Genomic DNA, 26494 nt, shown 5'->3' on the forward strand with positions numbered 1-26494 from the left:
TAATTTTTTCAAAATTTTAATAAACTTTATAAAATCTATTTAGAAATTATAGAATTTCAAAATATTTAATTTTTTCAAAATTTTAATAAACCTTATAAAATCCATTTAGAAATTTCAACACTAATTGAAAATCATTTTTTTTAAACTAAAACAAAAACAATATATAAAACATCCGGACAATCATCGCGTGGAAAACGCAAAAACGTGAATATTTGCCTGATCTTGAATAACTTGACTTTCACATCCAAAAAACCATGATGTGAGCAATGTACAGGAATGTGGATGTTGCCAGATGCGACGAGTTTGGCTTTCACTCGATGCCCATCCCATGGAAGTGCACAAGATTATGGATGTTGCTGAATGTCACGTTCAATATTCTAGGAGGACATGACTGGTGGATTGATGGTGGGCTCAGTGAGATTCTATCAGTCAAGTGGATGTTGTTTTGGTTTTTCATAATTTTTTAAGATTTGGCAATGCGTTCGGATATGGCTCACCATCTTATTTGTTGGTTCGAGATTTTGGTACTGTGATAAAGATATGGCTCACTGGCACCATTTTTTATGACCAAATATCTTCTTCCCACCAATAAACATGTTTCACATTTTTCCCTCAAATTCATTCGTCACAAATAGCAACACTGAATTGTTTAGAGTTTGTAGTCTGTTCAAAGTAAACGTCGATTCCAGTCCAGAGTAAAAAGTCGAGAGCAAGGCAATGTGATCTGAAGTTTGAATACGATATTTGGGAATCTAATTGTACAACAGCGATGCGTCTACGTCCAATGGCATTTTGTCAAAGCCAGGGATCCAGAGGATTGCTAACCTTAGATTTAGCTTTGGTCTCCACATCGTGCAAGGTTCTCTCTGTATTCCACCCGCCTTTAATGAACAGTTTACTTGATTGCCAGCTTCCCATTGCCTTCTCTACCTCCTGGAAATTACCCATATTTCAAATTTCAGAGTTAAAGGCGATTTAAGATTAAAAAATATACTGAAGAAGGATCGAATTTCCAGCCATTAAAGCTTAATTCCTACTGCTTGTGCTTTCAAACCTCATGCAAATGAATTCTCATATTTACGTCTTTGGTTGTCTTGAAAACACTGTCATGTAAAGCTCTCTTTTTCTGATCATATACCAAACCCATCTGGGAAGCTACCCTTATCTTCCTAGATCAGAATATGTAGCTAAAGTATTTTCACTTTGCCTTTATTTAACCATGGTTTATCTGATCTCAGAGCTTGGTGTATTAATCTCGGAAGACCTCTCAATCATATTTATTAGGCATTGCTGTAGCCTGTAATCCTATCCTTATTATTGTTGAACATTTAGGCTGCTGTCAGAAGCCCATTTGCTTCAATTCCTCGGCATTCAATAGAGTGTCAAGAGTAAGGTATCAGTGCTCTTAGAAATGGACTGGAAGCTTGTGACTTTTGTGGTGCTAAGCCTGTATATATCTTTCCCCGGGTGTATTGCTGCACAGAATGCAGGGCTTGTTAAGAGACCCGATGTTGTAAATATTGGTGCGCTTGTTGCATATGATTCCACCATCGGGAAAGTTGCAAAGAAAGCCATTGAGTTGGCGGTCGAGGATGTGAATAGGAATTCGAGCGTGCTTAATGGGTCTCGGCTGGTACTCACGATGATGAACACCAATTGCTCTGCCTTCTTTGGCACGGCTGCAGGTATGCGATGCTTCCATGACAAGGTCCTCTTACTTTTTGTAGTTGTTCGATTTGTTTTGTCTTTTTAGATCATAGTCTAATTAATAGATGTTTTGGTCTTTTCCCGAGCATGTTTTCCTTATCAAATTTTGCCTGAAATTTGATAGAGATTTTTTTAGAATTGTAGGTTTGAGTTGTGTAATATGCAGAATTCAAGTATTCTAGGCTTTTTCAATGCGTTAAATCTATGTTAGATCTATTTATGCATTCAAAAACACATTTTAAACGGCAAGAAATCACAAACTTGCCCAAAATCGCATCACTGGATTCCCACAGAAAAGACCAAAACATCTATTAATTAAACTATGCTTTTCAAATGCTAACATAGCTTTGAAGGTGTGGCTATTTGATAATTTGAGACTGAAATTATTGGAACTTCCCATTTAACAAATGTCCCCTACTTGTTTTTTACATTCTTTATCAAACTTTATCAAAACCCTAAACAACAAAGAAAGTAGCAAACCACAACATTTAAAGTTTCATTTAAAGGCCAAACAGTAACTTGTTCATTGCTAGGGCTAGTTTTTCTTTGGTTTCAGCTTTTCTCTAAAAGAGAGTACAAAGGCCAACACAGCAATCTAAATCATATTGTCATTTCTTACGCTCTATTTTTCTTCTCTATACGCATTTGGAGATATCTACAACTTTTCAATTTTTCTGGTTTTTTCTTGGAAAAAATGTGTCATATATTTCATTAATGCAAAAAGAAAAGATACATCAAACAGTCTTACATTACTATGTTGCAGCAGAGAGATAAGAGTTTCCCCTTCCAATATAAGCGACAAGGGCAACATGTCTAATTTTCTGTTTTCCACTACTTGGTTAACTCTAATTTTCCAGAGTTTCTTTTTAATCAAAATCTTAATTTTAAGTCTGAAAAATTAGAAAAAATTGATTTGTACATGAGTTTAATTCAAGACTTAGTCAAGCAGGGTTTAATCTGAAAGGTCAGCTGACTAGGCGCATAACCAAATGTCTAAATCCTTAGTCTCGAGTCAAAAGAGCAGCAAATTGACAATTTAATTGATGCTTAGATCAGACGGTTGAGAGGTGTTCACAATCAACGGTCTAGAATTGCCATGGCCAATTGAGGAGTAATGTTTAACGCGCCAAAAGTGTTTGATAAGAATCAAATTGCTCGATGTCAGCATATTAGATTGTGATTGGTCTTAGACCTTAAATGTGTTTTGGAAAACCATTCTCCAAAGGCCCTGTTACTGCAAAATCTAGCAGGCCTAGTGCAAAGCCTCACTACGCAATCTAGGTCTTATGGCAATAAAGAGATTAGCCATCACTGTCGCCTCAATGGCCTCTCTCTTGCTAATATGTAGTTGGATGTTATTCTGTTAAAATTGGCAACTAGGGCCAAACTCCATGTGGTCATCTTATTTATGGCAGTTGATATTTTTATTGGATCCCTCTCATTGAGAGGTGTAGGATCGATCTAAAGATCATCCGATTCCGATAAGTATTTATGAAGTTATGAATTTATTTATGTTATAAAACAAATTGTCAAGTCGGCCAGCAACTTATGTAGGTTCAGAAGTCCAACAGTCATGTCTATTCAACCTCTACGTTTTAGTATAAATAGAAGAGGACTTCAAGTCATTTCTACACACACTTGGATTTCTTCCTCTTTCTACTTGTCTTTGGGTTTTAGTAGGAGGAGAGATCCTAAGGAAAAGCCAGAAAAGCCGAAATACCGGAAAAGCCGGAAATGCCGGAACTGTCAGAACTGCCGGAAAAGCCGGAACTGTCGGAATAGCCGGAAAAGCCAGAAAAGCGGGAACTGCCGGCAAGTCGGAAAAGCTGGAACTGCTAAAAAGTCGGAAAAGCCGGAAAAGTCAGAACTGTCGGAAAAGTCAGAATAGCTGGAAAAGCTGCAACTACTGGAAAAGCCGGAAAAGTTGGAAAAGCCGGAACTGCCGGAAAAGTCGGAAAAGTTGGAAAAGCCGGAACTGCCGGAAAAGCCGGAAAATCCAGAATTGCCAGAAAATCCTGAATTGCTGGAAAAGCCGGAACTGCCAGAAAATCTGGAAACGCCGGAAAAGCCGGAAATACCAGAAAAGCCGGAAAAGTTGGAAATGTCGGAAATGCCAGAATTGTCGGAACTGCGGGAAAAGCCGGAACTGCCGGAAAAGCCAGAACTACCGGGAATTGCCGAAACAGTCGGAGCATCTGTCTCCGAAGGAAGGCAGCATGATGTATGAGATCATGGGCAGCATAATAAGCAGCATGATGATATGAGCATGGGTAGCATAATGATGCATGATTATATGAGCATGGGCAGCATAATGATGCATGATGATATGAGCATGAGCAGCATAATGATGAATGAGATCATGAGCATGGGCAGCGTGATGATGAGAGCAGCTCAGTCATCAAGGTTCAACACATGTGACAGTACAACAATGTGTCACACGGTAATGTGCAACAAATAGACGAGATGCAACAGTATGATAGGTGAACGAGTCACCTTAGAGAATCAGTTAAAGCAATATGTCTTCAACTGATCTCATGACGATATCAAAAGTCAAAGTGATTGACTTCTATTGTAAATGTACTCTCTCTCTCTCTGTGCTGAACTATTGAAGAACATATAAGAAGAATTGATCAAGGGTTTCCCCACATTGGGGCTTGTCCTTGGCTAGCGCCACATCTTGTGTCCTCTTGTCTTGGCTTGTCTTCTGCGATTTATATTTATGTTCTATCCGCAGTTTACTTTATGCTGATGTGATTGCTAATGTGGAAAAGAAATTGAAATAAATTGTTCTAGCATAGAACATACCTAAAATTAACTTGGAATCAGAGCTGAGGTGAAGACAATGCCCAAGCAAGAGTGAAAGAGCAATCACCAAAGACAATAGGGACAAGACAAAAGGATCAATGAGTTCCACATCTCTCTTCTAAGTTCGCTAAGGGTGAAGTGGAAGCAGAGAATATTATCAGAATGGCATAGCGGAATATCACTTCATTGGGAAGTTCAGATCTAAGGGTGGAAGGAAAGGCAGATGCCTTGATTGCAATAAGTTTGGCCGTCATGCAAAGGAGTGTCTGAATAGCAGAGACACATCTCTTGATGAAGATAACAGTCATTCCTGGGACATCTTCAATGATCAGAGGAATGATAAGTAATGCAGGTCATCAAGGAAATGGTCGACTCTTCAAAGAAAGCAAGGAACCCCAAAATCTTTTTTATGTACCTGATCACAAGAAGAACCTAGTGTCCATCTCGAAAATGGAAGTTTAAGGTTTCAGGGTGGCACTCATCGATGGAAAGGTACGTGTTTGAAAATAGATTTTTCAAAGATGTTTTAGAGTTCAGGGTTGTATCAAGTCCACTGGGGACCATGTCCATTGACTCAGCACTGGAGGTCTGTGAGTTAGATGGTGACCGGGATGCCTGAATTCAAAAAGAGCATGAAGGTACATGTCTGAGATGTATCGAAGGAAAATCTTACAAGGGGACCATTCCCCTCATGTAGCAGGTCCATAGGTTTGGAACAACCCGTGGAGTTTGAGATTCATGAACGGGAATCTCATGTATACATGTTAAGTTATGGTATGTTCTATGCTTATAACAGTTTACTTCTTTTTCTTATTATATTCCATAGATTAGCAATCACATGTACATAAAGTAAAGTGCAAATAGAACATTAAACAATTGACAGAAAACAAGCCAAGACAAGAGACACAAGATGTGGCGGCTAGCCAGGGACAAACCCCACAATGTGTGGGGAAACCCTTTGATCAAATCTTCTTTTATCTTCAATAATTCAGCAGAGAGAAATAGTATAATAAATCTGATTCATATCAGCAGTAGCAAACCCTAGATCAGCAGCATCAGCATTAGCGGCTTCGCAGACGATATCTCACAAACCGACCGTCGGATTGACTTCATTCCACCACCAAAAGTTTCGGCTTCCAGAGGAGGTTCAGATGAACCTACAACGCAGTTCAGATGAGGAGATCTTCTAGGCCACGCAGGTCAATCTTTACTTCTGCAGTTGCAGCTTCAGTTTCAGCAGTTTTCGGCTTCAAACTAGGGCAGTGGATATCTTGCAAACCGTTCGTTGGATTGACTTCATTCCACCACCAAAAGTTGCGGCTTTCAGAGGAGGTTCAGATGAACCTACAAAGAAGAGATCTTCTAGACCACGCAAGTCAATCTGTACTTCCGGAACTGCCGGAAAAGCCGGAGCTACCGGGAACTGCCGGAAAAGCCGGAGCTACCGGGAACTGCCGGAAAAGCCGGAGCTACCGGGAACTGCCGAAACAGCTGGAGCATCTATCTCCGAAGGAAGGCAACATGATGTATGAGATCATGGGCAACATAATAAGCAGCATGATGATATGAGCATGGGAAGCATAATGATGCATGATGATATGAGCATGGGCAGCATAATGATGAATGAGATCATGAGCATGGGCAGCTTGATGATGAATAAGACCATGGAAGATGCAGCATGAAGATGAGAGCAGCTCAGTCATCAAGGTTCAACACATGTGACAGTACAACAAGGTGTCACATGGTAATGTGTAGAAAATAGACGAGATGCAACACTATGATAGGTGAACGAGTCACCTTAGAGAATCAGTTGAAGCAATATGTCTTCAACTGATCTCATGACGATATCAAAAGTCAAAGTGATTGAATTCTATTGTAAATGTACTATCTCTCTCTCTCTGCTGAACTATTGAAGAACATATAAGAAGAATTGATCAAGGGTTTCCCCACATTGGGGTTTGTGCCTGGCTAGTGCCACATCTTGTGTCCTCTTGTCTTCTGCGATTTATATTTATGTTCTATCTGCAGTTTACTTTATGTTGATGTGATTGCTAATGTGGAAAAGAAATTGAAATAAATTGCTCTAGCATAGAACATACCTAAAATTAACATATCCCCATAAGTGAGGCTTCCTTGGCAAGACTTAGAGGTTAGATGACTCAAGCCAAATGGCTCTCTAGGCAGCTTGCAGATAAATCACCTATAAATGTCTTCAATAAAGGAGGGTTCAATAGTGATAAGGGTCTAATGTTTATGGGATAAGGTATCGACAAAGCCTTGAAGGCCAAGATAAGAGTTACAAATGTTCAAGTACACTTTCCACCTAAGTCACATGACATGATGACACGAGACAGCGAGGACACAAAAATATGACTATCCGATATGTGACACAATGACCCTCTGAATAGGACACGGAGGACACGTTTTGTAGATATATATAAAACAAATTAGTGAATTACATATAACAAATGAAATATAGACAACTATTCAATTTAGAAAATAAAACATTTACACGATGATGATATAAATTCAATCATACAACTAGTGCATATAACCAAAACAACATCGAGTGCAATCCATCTTTGAACCAAAAATACATCAACAAAGAGGCTCTAAATGGCCTCAAGTGTCTAAAAAAGGATCATGCTAGATTTCTTGTAGCATGCTAGATTTTGCTTCTACAATATTAATAAATGTAATTTACACCTAAAGGATGCGAAATTTTCAATTCTATTGTAGCAATTGGAAATTATTCTTCTAACTAATTAATATTAAGTGCAGTTTATTTGCTACGACAAACAACGAACAAAATCACAACTTCAATTTTAACCATAAAAACGTAGTGGAAAATAAAATGCTGGAACTGAGAAATATAGAGCACACACAATAAAAATGACACCGTTATTTTTGGACAAATGTCCTTGAAAAAATCCAATGTGGGAAAATTGATGCAACAGATGAGAGTTTTATTATTATTATGTAGCAGTGAATTTTTTTAGTATAATCTGGATGCCAAACTTAGCAATCCACAACAAGAATATTTGACAAAAATTATTGAGGGGATTTTTCCCTTCTCCATGAGCAATCTTGGCACAACTTGCCCTAGAAAAACTGGTCGTTCAAACCCTTGCACACGTCCTCTGCGAACTGCTTGCGCAGACCCTCACACGTGTGCCCTGAAACTGCCTCTGATCAAGCCGTCCTGCCTGCCATTGCTGCTGGAAGTGACTCTCTGGCCCTCTGGGAAATTATCCTGGCCCCTAGAACTTGAATCAACCCCTCCTCAGCTAAATCGAACTGCTCACTGACGTTGCTTGCGCAACCTCACTGTGGAATAACTCTGCCTCTTGTTGTTGCCTCTTTGGAACTGGAAACTTCCTCCTGAATCACTTCTACTGCTTCCTCTCAGCCTTTGCGTCCCTTCTTGCTCTAAATCTTCTTCCTTGCTTAGTTGTTGCTATTGGATAGCTCGATCTGCCAAGGAACTCAACCCCTCAAGTATGTTCTACATCTACCCATCGAGTTGCTCTTATAATCTCTTGTTGGCTCACCAAATGCCATGATTAAACCCTGATCAATGGATAAGATCATCTTTAACCTCGATCCATGTGAATTTCTAGAGAAATCTCACTTTTCTCAATTAATTGTTGTTAAGTAATCACTTTTCCTAAGTTAGACTTAGGAAATATTTAATTATTGATTAATTAACTTAATTGGGCCATCTCTAGGTGTTTTCTCCTGGATTTTTTTCTCTGAGTTTTGGAGATCTTATGTTCCTTAGCCTCTCTGAACAAAGTCGAGACTAGAACACCTGCGTGATGCTACAAAAACTAACAAAGGACAATGACATATAGGGACATAAAATGCTATAAAGTGCAAATTTTAGCCAAACCCTATTTACTAAAAAATAAAGAACATAGAGAAATTTTAAAAGGTGATCCCACAACTAAACTAGTGCCTTTATTCAATTGAGTGATGGGTCAATTAGGGTGAGGTCAATGATGGAAGGACTTGGATAGAGAGGGTGGAAGCCTAATTTGCTTATCTTAGAAACCCTAACAACTTCTTTCATAGGAGATATAAAGTCAAAGGGTGCATGAAAAAAAGTTCCTTTAATGGAATCTTGAATGACAAATTTCTAGATAATCACATAGAAACAAGAGCATAAAAGCTACTGCACTTTTTAATATGGCACAAGATAAAATCACATATAAACAAGAGCATAAAAGCTACTTCACTTTTTAATATGGCACAAGATAAACCCTAATTTCAGAAAATATCTTGCAAAATGGAAGAAAATACCATTAAACTCACACAATTCAAGCAAGAATTGCTTCATCAATTCACAAGATAATCACTCTGTGCAAAAATATCCTCCCTAAGACAATTTGTACCACTATTCATCCATTACGTCCAAGAGAAAAGGAGAAAAGAGCTAGTGCACACTCACTCAAGAGAAGAGTGATGAGTGTGTGTGATGATGATCCAATGAAAATGACTTATGTCATTTTTAATTAATTTACAATGAAAAATACCTAAAAGCTTGCTTGAAATGTTCAACTAGGATAGTAGGTCACAAATCGACTTAAATATAGATTTATGACTGATAAATCATAATAAAAATGATATAAATACTCCATGTGTGGGAAGAAAATCTCTCCATTATGATGTCATTCTCCACAAATGGGCATCCCCCTCAAACAACTAACAAAGTGGGTCCAAGAGTGCTCTTCACTCCAAGGGACATCATCAAATTGCATGGGTGACGTGGCAACTCTAGGATCAAGGGTTGGCATAAAAAAAAGGTGTACTAGCTCTCCTAAAGCATCTCAAGTTGTCTCCATCATCATTTTGGTTTTGGAACAAAGCACATCCATCAAGCAAGTTCAAGGCCAACATGGGACCATCTTGGATCCATTTGGGCACAACATCAATCAAGCCAACGCCTTGGCTTCTTAGCTCAACGTTCTAGCATTTGGAGGTGAGGCAAGAGGCTTCTTGTCTCCTCAAAGTCCAATTCTCATCTCATGAAGGGAAACATTGTGGATGTAGTGTGATATGTGCTCTTGAAGCTGGACTACACATCCTCTCTAATCTGCTGGAAATGTGTTAAGCCATCCCTCAAGGGATCTCTGGTGCATGTGTGATGAACCACCTGTGTTAATTTGGAAGCTCAGGGACAAATTCTCTTCTTTGGACAATTTTTCTCATCAAGAAATATCCCACCTAGCCCTTGGAATAATTTAATTTGGTTAAGGAAAAATATATTTTTAATATGGAAACCCACATGTGCACAAAAGGGCAGGTCGGCAGGTTGGACAATCTTTCTCATCAAGAAAGATCCCACCTATCCCTTGGAATAATTTAATTTGGTTAAGGAAAAATATATTTTTAATATGGAGACCCACATGTGCACAAAAGGGTAGGTCTGTTTTAAAGAGAAATTGGACACTTTTGGAAGCCTATAAATATAAGTCAAGTGAACCTCATTTGGACATTGTTGACCACTATGTGTCAATGACCCATAGCAGTACACCCTCTTTTTTCACAAAAGGGATAGCGCTTGATCGATGTGTCCGTGTCGTTCAGCTATCATCATCAGCTTGATTATCATGTTATAATGTAAACCCATTTTGCATGTATATGATGTAAATAATCTCAGCAGATCTATGTCATGTATGTTAGGATATTCCGACACATAGGAAATAGTTAAGTATAACTTGGTCTAGTATAGAGTTAGGTAAAGTGTGTTTCTTTACTATGTACATTTTGTAACTTACAATCCGACGGTCACGATATGTAGTGATCCGACGGTTCATTCTCTCCTCGGTATTACCGACACTTGATCCGTGGCTTAACACCCGATTGGTCCATGATCTCTATTTAAAGAGCATGGAGGGTCATTTGTAGGTGAACCGGTCCATGAGAGAAGCTTATGTAAATTTTCATTCTTTTATTAATAAATTGCCTGAAGTGGCCACGTTGGCTCAGGCCGTGGACTGTTTCCCTCTTTGAGGGTTTTAACCACGTCAAAAGTACTGGTGTATTGATCTGTGATCTGTTTGTGAGCGGTGTCCTTTGGTGTTCTATCTGAGGAACTTACCCTGTAAATTCCTACATGGTATCAGAGCTATTTGAGGGCCGCGTCCGTTGGTGATCCAAATCTGAAGCCGGTAGAACTGCATCCGACTGTCGTTTCCTAGATCTACTGTTTCTGACTACTTTCGGGCCGAGAGGACTGCTCTATTGTGTTGGGAGCATCTGTTCCAGTGAGGAACCCCTTTCGTTTCACGCGAAAAGGTTTCCGGTAGCCCTAGCTACGTCATTTTTAAGATCTGGAGGTATACAGTGTTTATTTGCAGTTTACAGTTATTTTCTCTCTGTTTATTTCGGTTTCGGTTTATTTAGCCTTTTTTATTACCGGATCTATACCTTTCATTTCTGCGTATGCTCTTTGCCCCGCGACTCTGTGCAATCTGGGCAAATTAGAAACAGAAAGGAAGGATTTTTCTCATGCGTATGCTCTTTTCCGCTGCACCTTAGTGTGATCTCGGAAAATCAGAAACATTGAGGAAAATATTTAGTTTCCGGCTAAAGCTAACTTCGAGCCGTAAGGTTCGTTTTTTTGTATGTCCGTGTTGGGTTTTGTGTTTTTTGTTTTGTAGGGAAAAAGAGCTTTCTCAAAGCAAGCACGCAACCCAAAGCTTCAACCCCCCCCCTCTCTCTCTCTCTCTCAAACTTTTTGTATAGCTCACTTGGTCCAAAGCTAATTTATGAGAGTAGAGGTCTTGAGTTCAAGTCTCCTTTTTGTGGGGGCGGATTTTTCATTTCCGCACATTCCCGCACTTCGTCGGCATCTTCATCAAATTTTCTTCAAAAAGCCATAACTTCTTCATCCAGAAGCCGTTTTCAGAACCGTTTTTTTTGAAACAGCCTAATTTTTCGAGATCTTTCCATTGCAACACTTAGTTTCAACATCTATAGCTTCAATTTCTGTTAAAATGGAAAGTCCATGCCAAGTTATTCTTGACAGCACCAACTACTTCCAATGGTGGTCCTACATTGTGGATTTACTTAGAAGTAAAGGTCTCTACAGAATAGCCTCAAGCCAAGAAACCAAACCGAAAGATGAAGATAAGGCAGCTAAATGGGAAAATAGGCAAGATCAAGCACGTGGGTTGATAGGGATGTCTATTTCTCCAGATCTTAGATTCCATATTGCAGAACTTGATACTCCTGATGAAGCATTGAAACAACTTACTAAAGTTTTTGGAATAAAAAATGAACTTAGAGCCCATCAACTTGAAAATGAGTTGCTTACATTGGACCCCAATAATTTTTCTTGCATTGAAGATTTTTTGTCCAAGTTCAAGACCCTTAGACTTCTCTTGGAAGGTGTTAAGGTTAAGAAAGAAGATAGTAACCTTATCTATTCCATTCTTACTACGCTGGGACCAGCCTACTCTGTGTTTGTTTCCACCTTCCATTCTACAAGAGAAGCCTTCATTTCTCAAGGACAAGACTACAAGTCCCCTTCCTTTGATTCTTTTTGTGATTCTTTAATAAGAGAACAAGAAAAACTCTTACACCTTGGTCTTCTTACTCTTGGAAACTCTTCTAAGAAAGCATTAGCCGCCCAACAGCAACCAAATCCAAAGAATCCTAAGAAGTTGTATCCTAAAAGGAATGGTCCTAAACCAAACAAGGGTCCTAAGCAATTTCAGCCTCAAAATGAAAAATCATTTCAACAAAATGATAAGACAAATAACAACAAAGGGAAGAAGACTGATAGACATTGCAACTTTTGTAATCGAGATGGCCACTTAGAATCCAAATGCTTTAAGAAGATGGAAGCCTTGGAAGCAGCAATGAAGAAGCATAACATCCATTTGGAGCACTCTTCAACTTCAACTTCATCTTCAGGAATGGCACTTTCTGCATGTGGTTGTCAAGCATCTCGGTCTGGCTATGCACTAAATGTATCTTCTTCTTCTCATTTTCATGAGTGGCTCATTGATTCCGGAGCTTCTTATCACATGGCCAAAACCAAAGCCATGTTTTCTTCTTTAAATGATTGTAACACCAAAAATATATATGTTGGTGGTAGTGTTGTAGGGACTGGAACTGTTCATCTAGACAATGGTCAGTTTAATGATGTATTATGTGTTCCAACCTTATCCTGCAACCTTCTATCTGTATATCAGATAACTCATTCAGGTGAAGGTAAAATCGTTGAATTTTCACCTCACGATGTTGTAATTAAGGACCTAAGAGATCCTAGACAGATTTTAGCTACTGGCATTGCTGATGATTCTACAAGGTTGTATAAGTTTCACAACTTTGGGTCATCAAATCTTCCCTTAGTATTTGTTGCTCATAATAATGAAGTGAGCAAACTTTGGCATGAGCGATTTGGTCACTTAAACTATCGCTCTCTTCAGAATCTATGTAAAGAAAATATGGTGACAGGTCTTCCAATGGTATCTTGCAGAGATGGTGTTTGTTCCGGATGTGTACTCGGAAAACATCATCAGGACAGTTTTGAAAAACGTGCCTCTTGGCACGCCTCAGCCCCTTTAAAGCTCGTGCACAGTGATTTATGTGGTCCACTTCCAGTTGTTTCGTTCTTTGGCTACAAGTATTTCTTAACTTTCATTGATGATTTCTCCAGACGCACTTGGGTATACTTCTTAAAACTCAAGAGTGAAGTATTTAACATGTTCTTGGCCTTTAAGGCCTTTGTTGAAAAACAATCTGGACATCAAATTCTTAAGCTAAGATCTGATAATGGCGGAGAATATGTTAACAACAAATTCATCAACTTTTGCACTGAGAATGGAATTTAAATGCAACATACTGTTCCATATACTCCACAACAAAATGGTGTAGCTGAAAGGAAGAATCGCACCTTAAAGGAAATGGCTAATTGTATGCTTCAATCTAAAGGACTTAGTCTTAATTATTGGGCAGAAGCAATTAACTGTGCACATTACATAATAAATCGCACTCCTACTAAGGTTTTAAAGAATATCACTCCAGAAGAAGCATGGAGCTCAATTAAACCAGATGTAAGTCACTTTCGTGTTTTTGGAAGTGAAGCATGGGCCCATGTTCTAGATGAGAAACATAAATCTTTAGAACCTAAGAGTGAAAAATGTATTTTTGTTGGATATTCTGAAGATGTCAAAGGATATAGACTTATTCCACTTAAGTCCAAAAATGTTATCATTAGAAGAGATGTAAAGTTTGCTGAAAATATATCGGCCTACGAGCCTAGTTCGGCGTATGTGCCATTTCTCCCTATCTCTTCTACTTTTGAAAATGTTTCTTCTTCAGATGATGAAAGCGAGGATGAAAATCCTCCCCCACCTTCTCAGGATCCTCCTTCAGCTCCTCAGCTTCCAAAATGGGTCCGCGCTACTCGGGATGCAGCAGGTGATCTTGTCGGTGATCCTACAGATCAACGACGTACACGTTCTCAGTTTGATAGAGCCTCTTCTTTACTGGCTCAAGCTTCAGTGAATTATGATCCTGACACCTTTGCAGAAGCTTCAGGCCATCCAGATTGGGAAGCAGCTATGAATGAAGAATATCATTCATTATTGGCAAATGATACATGGGATCTTGTTCCTCTACCAAAGGGACGAAAACTTGTTAGATGCAAATGGGTTTACAGAACCAAGTATGGACCAAATGGGAAAGTTGATAAACATAAAGCTCGTCTTGTTGCTAAGGGTTTTTCACAAGTTGAAGGCATTGACTACACTGAAACCTTCTCCCCTGTTGCCAAAATGAACTCTATCCGCCTTGTTCTTTCCCTTGCTGCCTCTTTCAAATGGGAAGTCCATCAGATGGATGTTAAATCTGCCTTCTTGCATGGGGACTTGCATGAAGAAATCTACATGGAACAACCTATTGGCTTTATACAAACAGACTCTAGCCTTGTATGTCGGCTTAAGAAATCCCTTTATGGTCTCAAGCAAGCTCCTCGAGCTTGGTATGCCAAAATGGATAACTTTCTTTTAGAAAATGGCTTTTCTAGGTGTCATTCTGACAATACTGTCTACACCAAGAAAGTGGGCAAGTCTCTTATCATTCTTGTTCTTTGTGTTGATGATCTTATCCTGACTGGTAGTGATCCCAACCTTATAAACCATGTGAAGACTAGCCTTAAAAGGAAGTTTGAAATGACAGATTTAGGACACTTACATTATTTTCTTGGTCTTCAAGTCTTGCAATCCAAGGAAGGTATTTCCCTTTCCCAGTCCAAGTATGCCTGTGATATTCTACGCCATTTTCACATGGAAGACTGTAAGCCAGCCCCTTCTCCCTTTCAGTCTGGAGTCAAACTTTCAGTCACTTGTACTTCTCCTGAAGTTGATGCTACCTTATACCGTCAACTTGTAGGAAAACTTTTGTATCTAACCCATACTCGTCCTGACCTTTCCTTTGCCGTTGGCCTTGTTGCTCGGTTTATGCAAACCCCACATGAAAGCCATTGGAAAGCAGCTAAAAGAATACTTCGTTATGTTCGAGGTACAGTTCAGTTTGGGATTCATTACAGTGCCGAAGCATCTCCTCTATTGGTTGGTTTCACTGATTCCGATTGGGCTGGTGACCCTGATGATCGAAAGTCTACTGCAGGTTATGTGTTCACTTTTGGTTTAGGACCTATTACATGGGCTTGCAAGAAACAAGGTGCCATTTCTCTTTCTTCAGCAGAAGCAGAGTATCGTGGTGCCGTAGAAGCTAGTAAGGAAGCATTGTGGCTTCGTCAGATCCTGTCAGAGTTTGGATTTCAGCAGCAACATCCGACTACACTTTGGTGTGATAATCGAAGTGCCATTCAACTATGCAAAGATCCAGTCCAACATCAGCGCAACAAACACATTGAACTGCACATGCACTTCATCAGAAAGCTCATCCACGACCATGTTCTTGAAGTGCAATATTGTTCAACAGATGATCAAGTTGCAGACATCTTTACAAAGGCTCTCATAGAGGCGAAGTTCACTAAACTTCGATTTATGGTTGGAGTTCGGGAAGTTGTCACTAAGGGGGGATAGGCTCTAGTGCCTCCTTCCTTCTCCTATTGTGTCATATTTGTAAATCCTTCAATCCTATCCCATGTTGTTCTTAAGGGGGATGTTAGGATATTCTGACACATAAGAAATAGTTAAGTATAACTTGGTCTAGTATAGAGTTAGGTAAAGTGTGTTTCTTTACTATGTACATTTTGTAACTTATAATCCGACGGTCACGATATGTAGTGATCTGACGGTTCATTCTCTCCTCGGTATTACCGACACTTGATCTGTGGCTTAACACCCGATTGGTCCATGATTTCTATTTAAAGAGCATGGAGGGTCATTTGTAGGTGAACTGGTCCATGAGAGAAGCTTATGTAAATTTTCATTCTTTTATTAATAAATTGCCTAAAGTGGCCGCGTTGGCTCAGGCCGTGGAATGTTTCCCTCTTTGAGGGTTTTAACCACATCAAAAGTACTGGTGTATTGATCTGTGATCTGTTTGTGAGCGGTGTCCTTTGGTGTTTTGTCTGAGGAACTTACCCTGTAAATTCCTACAATGTATGTAATTTCCTAGGTAAACCTACTTTTTTGGTGACGATCTACATTCTGGGAGGTTTTTTGTTTCACCGATCCATTCTCGGATGGTCGGCAGAGTTTTCATTTAGTCTTACCCCAAAGCCAGAATGTATTTTGTCACTGGGATCTTAGACGAGTCCTAGTGTTATAGATTGAGTCTATGTAAAAGTGATTTGGGAATAATCCTAACTATTTGATTAGGTTATTTTATTACAAATTGCTTGGTCTGCTGGATTATATTTGTGTCGCAGAAATGGGTAGTCTGTGAGGGTTTATTACAGATGGGTTTTCCCCCTTATGATGTAAAAATATGAAGATTATGATGTAAAGTGTCTTCAGGGTTGGAAAAATCATTTATCCCCTCATAGGTTAATTAATTAAATTGTATGGCAAATTCTATTAAAATCCTAAGCCAAAAATTAAATTAATTCTAAGTCTTAGGTAAATTTAAATTTTCCAAAGGCAAAATTCGTGCGTCCTTAAAAATCAAATTTTAAAAGGTCCCGGGACTAAGGTAAATTAATTATTTTGCTAAATTTAAGCCTTTGGTCCCTGGGGGTTAAGTCAAAGTCAATTTTTTGAGGAAATTAACTCAAAATTTTTATTTTTGAGTTAATTAAAATGCATTTAATTGAAAAATTCGAATTTCCTCAAGAATTTAATATTTTGACGGATGAGATTAAAAGAAATTTTAATCCTCATCAACGATCGAGATTGCTTTGACGAGGATCACTCGAACTAGCTGTTGGAAGATTTATCTTTAAATAGGAAGTCATTTGTCAGTTGATCCATCCGATCTTTGAGTCGTGTGCTAAGCGAAAAGCTCTTGTGTAATCTTTTTCTGAATAATAAAGAAAGACTTTGGGGTTAATTTTTGTTGGTGTTACTCTTCATGGAAATACTGTAAGATGTGTCTTTTTCGTTCGTAAATATTTTTTTAGCTACTGAGGATAGCTTCTGAAAGAGTGATTTGACTACAGGTATTTTTCTCAGTCGCTGGGGTTTAAGTGATAATTTAAATTTTGAATGTAATAGCAGGTATCTGTATTTATTTGAATTTTATTATCATTTTCTCGCTCTATTTTGATGGCTGGATTGGGTTTTGCAGGAAAATCTTGATTTTTAGATCATCGGGTGTTCGACGAAGTTTTCAGTTGGACCAGCCAACTCCCGATCCGTGTTTTCTGAAGAGCCCGGTTAAATTTAATCCCAGGCTTATCATAAGATTTTTTTTTTGTCATGCATGAAGGGTTTGAAGATAAGCACCTCCTTTAAAATTTAAAAATTTAAATTATTTATGGGCGAAATTGATAGATCTGGCTATTGAGAGCCTTAGATTATCAGATCTTGGAGCGGAGTTGGACTCACACTCCTTAGATCTGATAGATCTTCCATTCCTATGCATAGATCTGTAAAAAAAATTAGGTTTTCTGACTTGCGTTTCTTGGGTTTTTTTTGTATATCTGGGTTCTGGGTATTTTTGTTTTAACTTTTCAGGTATAGGTTGTAGATCTGAAGGTGAGGTTTGATTCAAAGCCATATCTAGGCCCTGGAGGGTAAGATTTGGCCTCGAAATCATTTTTGCAGGAAAATTATCCAGCCTTTTTGCAGTCCAAGAGTTTGAATTTTTTTTTTAGATCTGGAAATTTTTTTAAGGGTTTCTTTGATAAATATTAAGCATAATATATCGATGTAATAAGAGATTTATAGAAATTTCTGATGGGTTCCTTGGCTACCATTTTGTTTGTTGTCTAGGGTTTTTGCATTTTTGCTGTGGAAATTTCGAATTATTTTTTAAAGAGAGACACACAGCTACAACTCTGCGTCCTTCCATTGTTGCTCTTTGCTAAACCTGCGGCCCTCATTGGTTTTTGCCGTCTCGATTCTGCCTCACGCTGCCTCTTCAAAATCGTAACCCTCTCCTTAACCCTCAGCTCCATCCTCTTGCCCGCTGCCCAAACTGCAAACCCTAAAGCAGCCTTATCCTCCTTGTAGTTGTATCCAACTCTCTCCTCCACGCATTCTGCTCTGCTAACCTGCGTTTCCATCACTTGCTAGCCCGTTGCCCTCTTCACCGTTAACCTGCGGCTCCTCCAAACGTCGATGCATCGCCGTCCTTCACATTCCACCTCCTCTCGCTGCACCGTCCTCAGACCTCCGTCCTTCATCTTAACTCCATGCTGCCCGCAGCTTTCTCGACCTTTATCCAAACCTTCGAGCTTCATTTTCTCCACCGTCGAGTTGCTCACTGCCGTAACCTGCAAAACGAAATACATTCTTTTCTTTTGTGCGTGTGTTAGGTTTAGACTTTAGACATTTCGATTTTTTTTTTTTATTTTCATTCGATTTTTATTTTTGTTTCATTTGTTTATTTTTTGTTTTATTGTGTTCACGATTAGGGTTAGTTTAGATTTTAATACATTCGTCTTTTCTTTTTTCATTTCTTAGCTTTAGTTAGATTCAATTTATTTATTTATTTATTTTTTTTTTTTCGATTTTTTGTTTTGACTTTTATTTTTAATTTTTTTTATTTGATTTCATTTTCTCACTTTTTATTTTTGGCTTATGATTTTATTTTATTTTTAAAATTTTTGTTTTCATTTAAATAATTCATTGAAAAGTCATAAAACTTTCTAAAATTTCTAAAATTTCAAAAAACTAAAAAAATCTAAAATTTGAAAATGAAGTAAATTAAAGGATTTGTGCTTTAACATTAAATTTTTTTAATGTGGCCTATGGCCCATTCAAAATTTATTTTAACCGTTTGATTTGTTTTATTTTCGTCACATTAAAAGATTTTGATTGCTTCATTTGCAATTAAAGTTATTTCCTAAGGAATACTTAAAATGCTAACTTAAAATTCCTTGGTATTTCGGGTGTTAAGTGCAAAATCTAATTTTTCATGATTTTTCTATGGTCAAGGTGCAATAAATGTTTTAAATCATATTGACTATTGAGAAAGATTATTTTGCTAGATTATCCTGTATGCTAAATTTTTGGGCATTTTACAACTAATTGTTCATGATCGTCGCTTTGCCACATTATAAATTGCTCTAGGTGACTTGTCATTTATTTAGTCTTTGGTTAATTCAAATTAAAGGCACTGGTCTGTAGTCATTTTTATCTTGTGATTGTGTCTATTTATCTCAATTGGCTGAGACTTATTCTAAATTCATCAAGTTGTTCATCCTTAAAATCTCCTAGAGCCCATGTTTCACAGGCTACCTTGATCCATTCACCTTAGGGACTACCCCACTTGACTTGTCTAGGAGAGACTCTAAACGGAGTGAGTAAGGATTAGAGTTGCAGCCCTTACTCTGAGTGTTGTCGCGGTGCCTAAACACTTTGTGCGATAACAAACATCATCATCAAGCATCTTCTTCTTCTCTCTTCTTTGATTTGGCTCACATAGGTTTGAGGTTGGTTCACAAAATTCTTTCATACAGGTCTGAAATTGTAGTCTTGGAGCTTGCACGTGTGACTTAGGGTTTTAAGTATGGGGTCGCAGGGTTGGAACAGGGAAATCTCGGTTGTAGCCATACACAAGACATGCTTCTCCCTGCCGCTAGAGAGTTGCAACCACACGCATGGTCACTGACTCTGTGCGGATGTGACCTAAGGTTTTGACAATAGTTGTTCGCAGATTTTGACCATTGACTGTCGGTTGGAAAATTTTGATATGAAGCAGATCTGTCTATAGGGCTCATCTCTCATATATTGTTTGGTTGGTTTTGTTGGATATTTTTGTGATTCAAGAATTAGATCATTGTACTCTCTCTTTGCTGAACATTTTATGAAAATCTAATAAGAAGAAGAATTTGAAAGGGTTTTCCCCTTATGGGTTTTTTCCCTAGTCTCTGACCAAATCATGGTGTCTCTATTTGTGCATGCTTTTCTTTTGATGTTCCTTTTATTATTCCACTGCATAGTTGATGTTATTGTTTTTTCTACATAATTGTTGTTGATGTTATAATGATATGGGGTGAATGCAATGTAAATGATGAAAAGTTTGTTAATGCAATTATCTAAAGCAAAGAACAATACTGCCCTAAGAAAAATTAACATGTTATCAGAGCTGGGCTGAAGAAAAGTCATTAAAGATCACCCCTGTGAAGACAATGTTTGATGGAATCAAGTGAAGATGGCAGAGACCTAAAAGAATGCTAGGGATTGAAGGAAGCCCCATGCAATTTGGTTATTAGGGTTTGATGGATAACATGAGGTTAGGGTTTGGAAGAAACCCTAGAGTATGATAAAGGCTTGAGTTATACAGCCTTGAAACCCTAGCATGATCAATGAGAAGTTGTTCTAGCACTTGTGATAGATTCAATGTAACCCTAGATGGGCTAGTCTCAATTAGGGTTGGTTGTTGATGAAGACGATTGGAAATATTGAAGGAAACATTGTTATATGGATAATGGACCGTAATAACTCTTGAATGTTGGTTCAAGAGGGAGCTGATCACCTCTTGTTAAAGATAAGTACCTTTTAGATTTATTTCTTCATGACACTATTGTTGTTTAGATTTATTGTTTTGACCCTTCTTGCATGAATATTTGAGTATTTGAAAACTTATAACCTACATATGAGATGTGATAAATTGATCCTTCTTGAGGATCATCTAAGGCGCAGGAAAAGAGAGCTAGTGCAGGAAGAGAAGAGTTGGTGCTAGAACAGGAAGAGGTACCTGATGAAAGTTTTTGCAAAGTTGACAAAGTAGCATAAAATCTGAAAATTACAATATGCAAGTGCTACAATTTCCAATGACAAATAAGTGTTATAAGTTGCTAAGGTATTCGAATATTACAAGGTATGTATAGTATATTGTTTTAGTGTTATGATTTAGCTTCAATATTGGATGGAAAGTTAAGCCCTGAGGTATGACGATAATATCACCTTCATAAATGACTTATGCATGCCAGTCACATACATATGAAAGTAAGTTTGATTTCTGGTACATGTGATATATTGGTGCACTTGATATTTAGCAAGTATCTTACATTTTATTAGACATGGTGGATTTCCTGATTTTATAAAGCAGGCTAGAAACATTGATTTTGATATATGGTAACTTGATACTATTGTCAATGCTTGTGATAAGCATGGTAACCCTGATAGTAATAATGTGGTAGTAAGATTGATACTCAGGGTTTTCTAACTATCTTCTTGTTGATCTTGATAAGCTATAATTGCCATGATAACTTAACAACATAGTAAATTTGACAATGTGGCAAAAACAGATGCCTTGACTTGATGATGTTAGGATTCTGAAGAAAAATGGTTGAGTAATGTGATAAAGAAGTGATGTTGTGATTATGATGAAGGTACACTTGTCAGTTAACACTAATGTTTGATGACATGTTCATATGTGACAATGAAGCCACTGATGATGACTTGTCATCACTATGATGTATATATGTGTGAGAACTTGATCTAGTTTGACTCTGTGATCTAATAGTTTGTTGATGCATGACAGTATTATGATAGACAGGTTGATGCCTTGATTGATAATTGAAGAGGCTTCCCATTCAGAGGGAGAGACTCTCGATGAGATCCCAACACCTATTATTATTTGCAATGGATGATTGCAGAATAAAGCAAGGCTTTTGGACATGAATAGATGATCATTTGATGTTGTTGAAGAAAGAGACCATAGTGACTTCGTGATACATTACAGGATGTTGAGAGTCATGTTCCTACCAAAAGGTCCTTTAGATAAAGCAAAAAGCCATGTCGGATACGCTATAGCAATAAGTTCCATCATTCAGGCCGAGCCTCCTACCTTTGAGGAAGTTGTGACAGAATAGGTTTGGAAGGATGCCACAGCTGAAGAATATGAACCAATAGTGAAGAATGATGTACGGGATGTCGTTCCGACACCAAAAGGTAAATCAATGGTGATTTCCAAGTGGCTATTGAAAATCAAACATGGAGCTGAGGGAAGTATCGAGAAGTATAAGGAAAGGTTTGTGGCCCTAGGATTCTCCTAGAAAGAGGGAGAATATTATGATAACATCTTTGCACCAGTTTCCTGCTACACCACCGTTAGATCAATTGTTGCCCTTGCTGCTAGTCAAGGATGTTCACTAGATGGACGTAAAGACAACATTTCTACATGGCATGCTACAGGAAGAAGTATATGTTGAGTAGCCTCTAGGATTTGAAGTGATGGACAAGAAAACTCATGTTTGCAGGTTGAAGAAGGAATTGTATGGCTTGAAGCAAACCCCCAGAGCAAGGTATGCTCATATCGATAGTTACCTGGTGAAGCTTGAATTCACAAGAAATAGTACTTCAAGGTGGTCCAAGGTATGCCTTTGTTTTTGTTTTATATGTTGATGATCTATTCTCGATAAGTAGTGAACCCCTTATGCTCAACTATAAGTGGGAGCTAGACTCTGAATTCGAGATGAAGGATCTTGGTATGATGCATTACTTTCTGGGAATAGAAGTTTAGCAGAGACCTGGAGAGATTTTTCTTTCTCAAGTATGTTGTGAAGCTATTGGAAAGATTTGGAATGATTGAATGCAAGTCTCTAACCACACTGATGGAGATGAATTTCAAGAAGTTATGCGGAGATGCTGCTAGACCTGATTTGGCGAATCCTTCTAACTATTGACAATTGACTAGGGCACTAATATATGCTTTGCATTGAACACTTTGAGTCAATTTATGACTGAGCCCTTCATGCACTGTGGATTGCTTCCAAACACATTTTGAGATATTTGCATGGGACGATTAACCTTGGTCTGAGATATTTTGCCAATGATGTATAACTTCATGGATACACTGATGTTGACTGGGCTGGAAATGTTATTGATAGGAAAAACACTTTAGGGTGTTGCTTTAGTTTGGAATTTGGATCTTGGATGAGCAGGAAATAAAAGTCCGTAGCTTTAAGCACGACTGAGGTAGAGTACACTGTTATTATCATGGCTAGCTGTGAGGGAGTTTGGTTAAGGAAGCTCTTTAGAGAGCTATTTGAGCAGGTTTTTGATATATTGCGACAAACAAGAGTGGGATCCGATTGGCAGAGAATCCCGTATATAGTCGGGACAGAGATATCTTCATATATTGAGACAGTGCTGCTATATGAGACAAGCTTAGGCTTGTGGTTGCTGCCTCCATGAGAGGGAGAAAGGATGAATAAGGTATCCTTTTTTGACATATATTTGTTCTAACATAATATTTGATTTGATGTCTTGTATGAATAGGAAAACAGAGGACTGTTGCTCTTGGTAATGCATTGTGAAAAATTCTATCACTGCAACAACTGATTTATTTTACCTACTTATTTTCCCAATAAGTTATTTATGAAAATCCTTCAGTAAACATTAAAATAAATTATGCTGCAGATATCACACCATAATACAGAAACAAACACATGCACAAGAATCAACACATCGACACAGATATTTTGGACAACAGTCCCCGGAAAAACCCAATGTGGGAAAACCGTTGCAGCAAGGGAGGATTTTATTATTCAACAATTAACTCTCCAGTACAACTGGGTGCCAAACTGGCTTACCCAACAGAGAGAAAAAATTCTCCAGCACTTCTCCCAGTCTCAACGTCAGGCTAGCTAACCTCTGCATAGCTCCTAGATCCTCTGCGTCAGCACTGGGTCTCTCTGCGTCACCCACACAGGCCCTCCAGTGACTGTGCAGTCTGCTGCCTCTGTGTCTGCCTCTCCAACCTCTGCGCTGGTCTTCTGGTACTATTCCTGACTCTCTGTTTCGTACTTGTTGCTGCCTGCTGCTCTCCAGACCACTAGTTCGGATTTCTTAGCTAACCCCACTCCAGAAATCGAACTGACTGGTCTCTCTCAGTATGTTCTGCAACTGACCCTCAAGCCTCTTCTTATACTTTTCCAGTTGGTCCTTCAACGCCCGAGATTAAATCTCTAATCAATAGCTAAGATTAGATTTGCTTTGATCCATGACTTTTGGAACCTTCTAACCCAGTTTTATCTTAATACCCATTAATATTTTATTTTTCTTAAGTTTAGACTTAAGAACTCCATTAAAAATATTAATTATTTTAATATCTTCCAAACTGGTTAGAATCTGCCCAAACCATTCTTGGGTCTTGGAGATCTGATGTGCTTTAGCCTCTCCACCAATTTTCATGGCTAGAGAACATTTGATGCTACCCCAAATAAACACTCCCTCTTAGTGAGGATTGTGCTCTAGTAATACTCCACACTGAGCATTACTCTGATCATATGGCATCGGTACCTATGCTGATGCTAAGCCTCCTTGCCCAACATCCTCTGCACTGCTGCATCCTGTACTGCTGCCCATGGCTCTATCACTACCACTGCTACATCTGTACTGCAGCTCCCTCTGCATCCGTGCTGTTGCTGGTCCATCTTCCCAACACTGCATCTGCACTGCAACTCCCTCTGCATCTGTGCTGCTGCTGGTCCTTCTTCCCAACACTGCATCTGCACTGCAAACTCCTTCTCATCATGTTGCATCGTGCTACTGCACTGCAACATCATACCCATTTCTGCTACTGAAATGGATTCTTTATCATCCCCATCTTCTCCCTGAAATAATCAAACTTGGTTCTTCCAAGGGCCTTGGTAAGGATGTCTGCCACCTGTTCTCTTGTAGGAGTGTAGCTCAATTGTACAGCGCCTCGTTGGACACAGTCTCTGACAAAGTGACACCGGATATCAATATGCTTTGACCGATCGTGAAACATTGGATTCTCAGAGAGCTTGATGCAACTCTGATTATCACACATGATCCAGGTTGCCTCCATCTTTCTTCTGAATAGGTTCATAAGCAATTTTCTAAGCCATATGCCCTCGCACGAAGCTATGCTCGCAGCCATATATTCTGCCTCAGCTGAGCTCAGAGCCACGTCTTTCTGTTTCCTATTGCACCAGGAGGTCATTCCTGATCTAATGTTGAAACAGTACCTAGAGGTACTTTTCCGATCCACTGAACTTCCTGCCCAATCCGCATCATTAAATCCACTCAATTTGATATCCTTACTCCTGGTGTACAAGAGTCCATAATTGAATATTCCCTGTAAATACCTGAGAACATGTTTGGCTGCTGCCCAGTGCGCTCTTTTCGCTCCACCATGAACTGACTAAGGGTGTTGACAGCGTAGCAAATGTCTGGCCTAGTATTGACCAGATACATCAGGGACCCTATGAGCTCCTTGTATAAGGTGCGATCAACATCCTTGTCTTCTGATGCATCAATCTTTTTCCAGTTGGTGATCATTGGAGTAGCCATGGGTATACAGTCCTCCATCCTGAATCTCTTTAGGATTTCTGTAGTATATCTCCCTTGCCCAAGGAAGATCTACCCCTTCTGCTGCCAAACTTCCACCCCAAGAAATAATGCATATGTCCCAAATCCTTCATGTCGAATTCCGTGGCTAGATTCTTCTTGCAGTCCCTGATGAGCCTGGATGATCCTGTCAGGAAGAGATCATCCACATATAATATTAAGATTACAGGCTCATTCTCTACAACCAGATAGTAGAGATTTGGATCTGCGTCACTCTTGACAAATCCCATTTTCTGCAAGTAGCCATCGATTTGACCATACCATGCTCTAGGTGCCCGTTTCAGCCCATGCCAATGTTGTAGGAAGCATCCCCCCCGGTTCCAAGGCCCGAAGCGCGTCCTATGCGGATGCGTCCAGGAAGTGCCCCCGAAAGCGTGCTTCCAAAATTCGGAAGTGCGCTTCCGCTTGTTTTGGACGCTTCCGCCTGTTTGGGATGTTTGTTTTGAGTATAAATGCAAATATATATATATATATATATATATATATAGCAGACGCTCCGCTTCCTAGATTTTTGGAAAATGACGCTTCCACGTCCCCGCTTCCAAAAAACGTCCCCGCTTCGTGCAACATTGGCCCATACAAGGCTTTCTTCAATCTGCATACATGAGACTTCTTCTCATGTGTATCAAAGCCCTCTAGTTGTTCAATGTATACCTCTTCTTCTATCACTCCATTCAGAAATGACGTTTTGACATCCATATGATGGATCTCCCACCCCATCAATGCTGCAAGAGATATCACAGTACTAATAGATGTATACCTGGCTATTGGGGTGAAGGTCTCTTCGTAGTCAATTCCTTCCTTCTGAGCATACCCCTTAGCCACAAATCTGGCTTTGTATTTCTCAAAACTATCGTCTGTAGCGTATTTGATCTTGTAGATCCATCTCGAACCTACCACTGATCTGTCTTGAGGCCTTGGCACTACCTCCCAGACATCATTCACCATTATGAAGTTGTACTCCTCTACCATCGCATCTAGCCAAACCTGATGTTGAGCTGCCTCCTAAAAACTAGCAGGCTTCCCATCCTGAGCTACTAATGCCTGATATCTACCTAGCTATT

The 26494-nt window shown here is 39.0% G+C and overlaps 1 protein-coding gene across 2 annotated transcripts in view; it reads left to right on the forward strand.

Annotated features, from left to right (window-relative positions):
- The first annotated feature begins 277 nt into the window (after positions 1-277).
- The window catches only part of LOC149198723 (glutamate receptor 3.2-like), a 140168-nt gene continuing 113951 nt past the window's right edge, over positions 278-26494 (forward strand). The window contains exon 1 of one of the 2 annotated variants that reach the window (XM_089402133.1): positions 278-1685. In XM_089402133.1, coding sequence (XP_089258259.1) covers positions 1412-1685 — 274 coding nt within the window. In that variant the 5' untranslated portion in view covers positions 278-1411. The remainder of the gene's footprint in view (positions 1686-26494) is intronic. The other variant, XM_089402136.1, reaches the window with a different exon arrangement.

This window comes from Pinus tabuliformis, chromosome 2_1 (genome assembly GCF_031772625.1).
Source record: "Pinus tabuliformis cultivar Carrire ecotype Pingquan chromosome 2_1, CPIR1, whole genome shotgun sequence".
Classification (NCBI taxonomy): Eukaryota; Viridiplantae; Streptophyta; class Pinopsida; order Pinales; family Pinaceae; genus Pinus; species Pinus tabuliformis.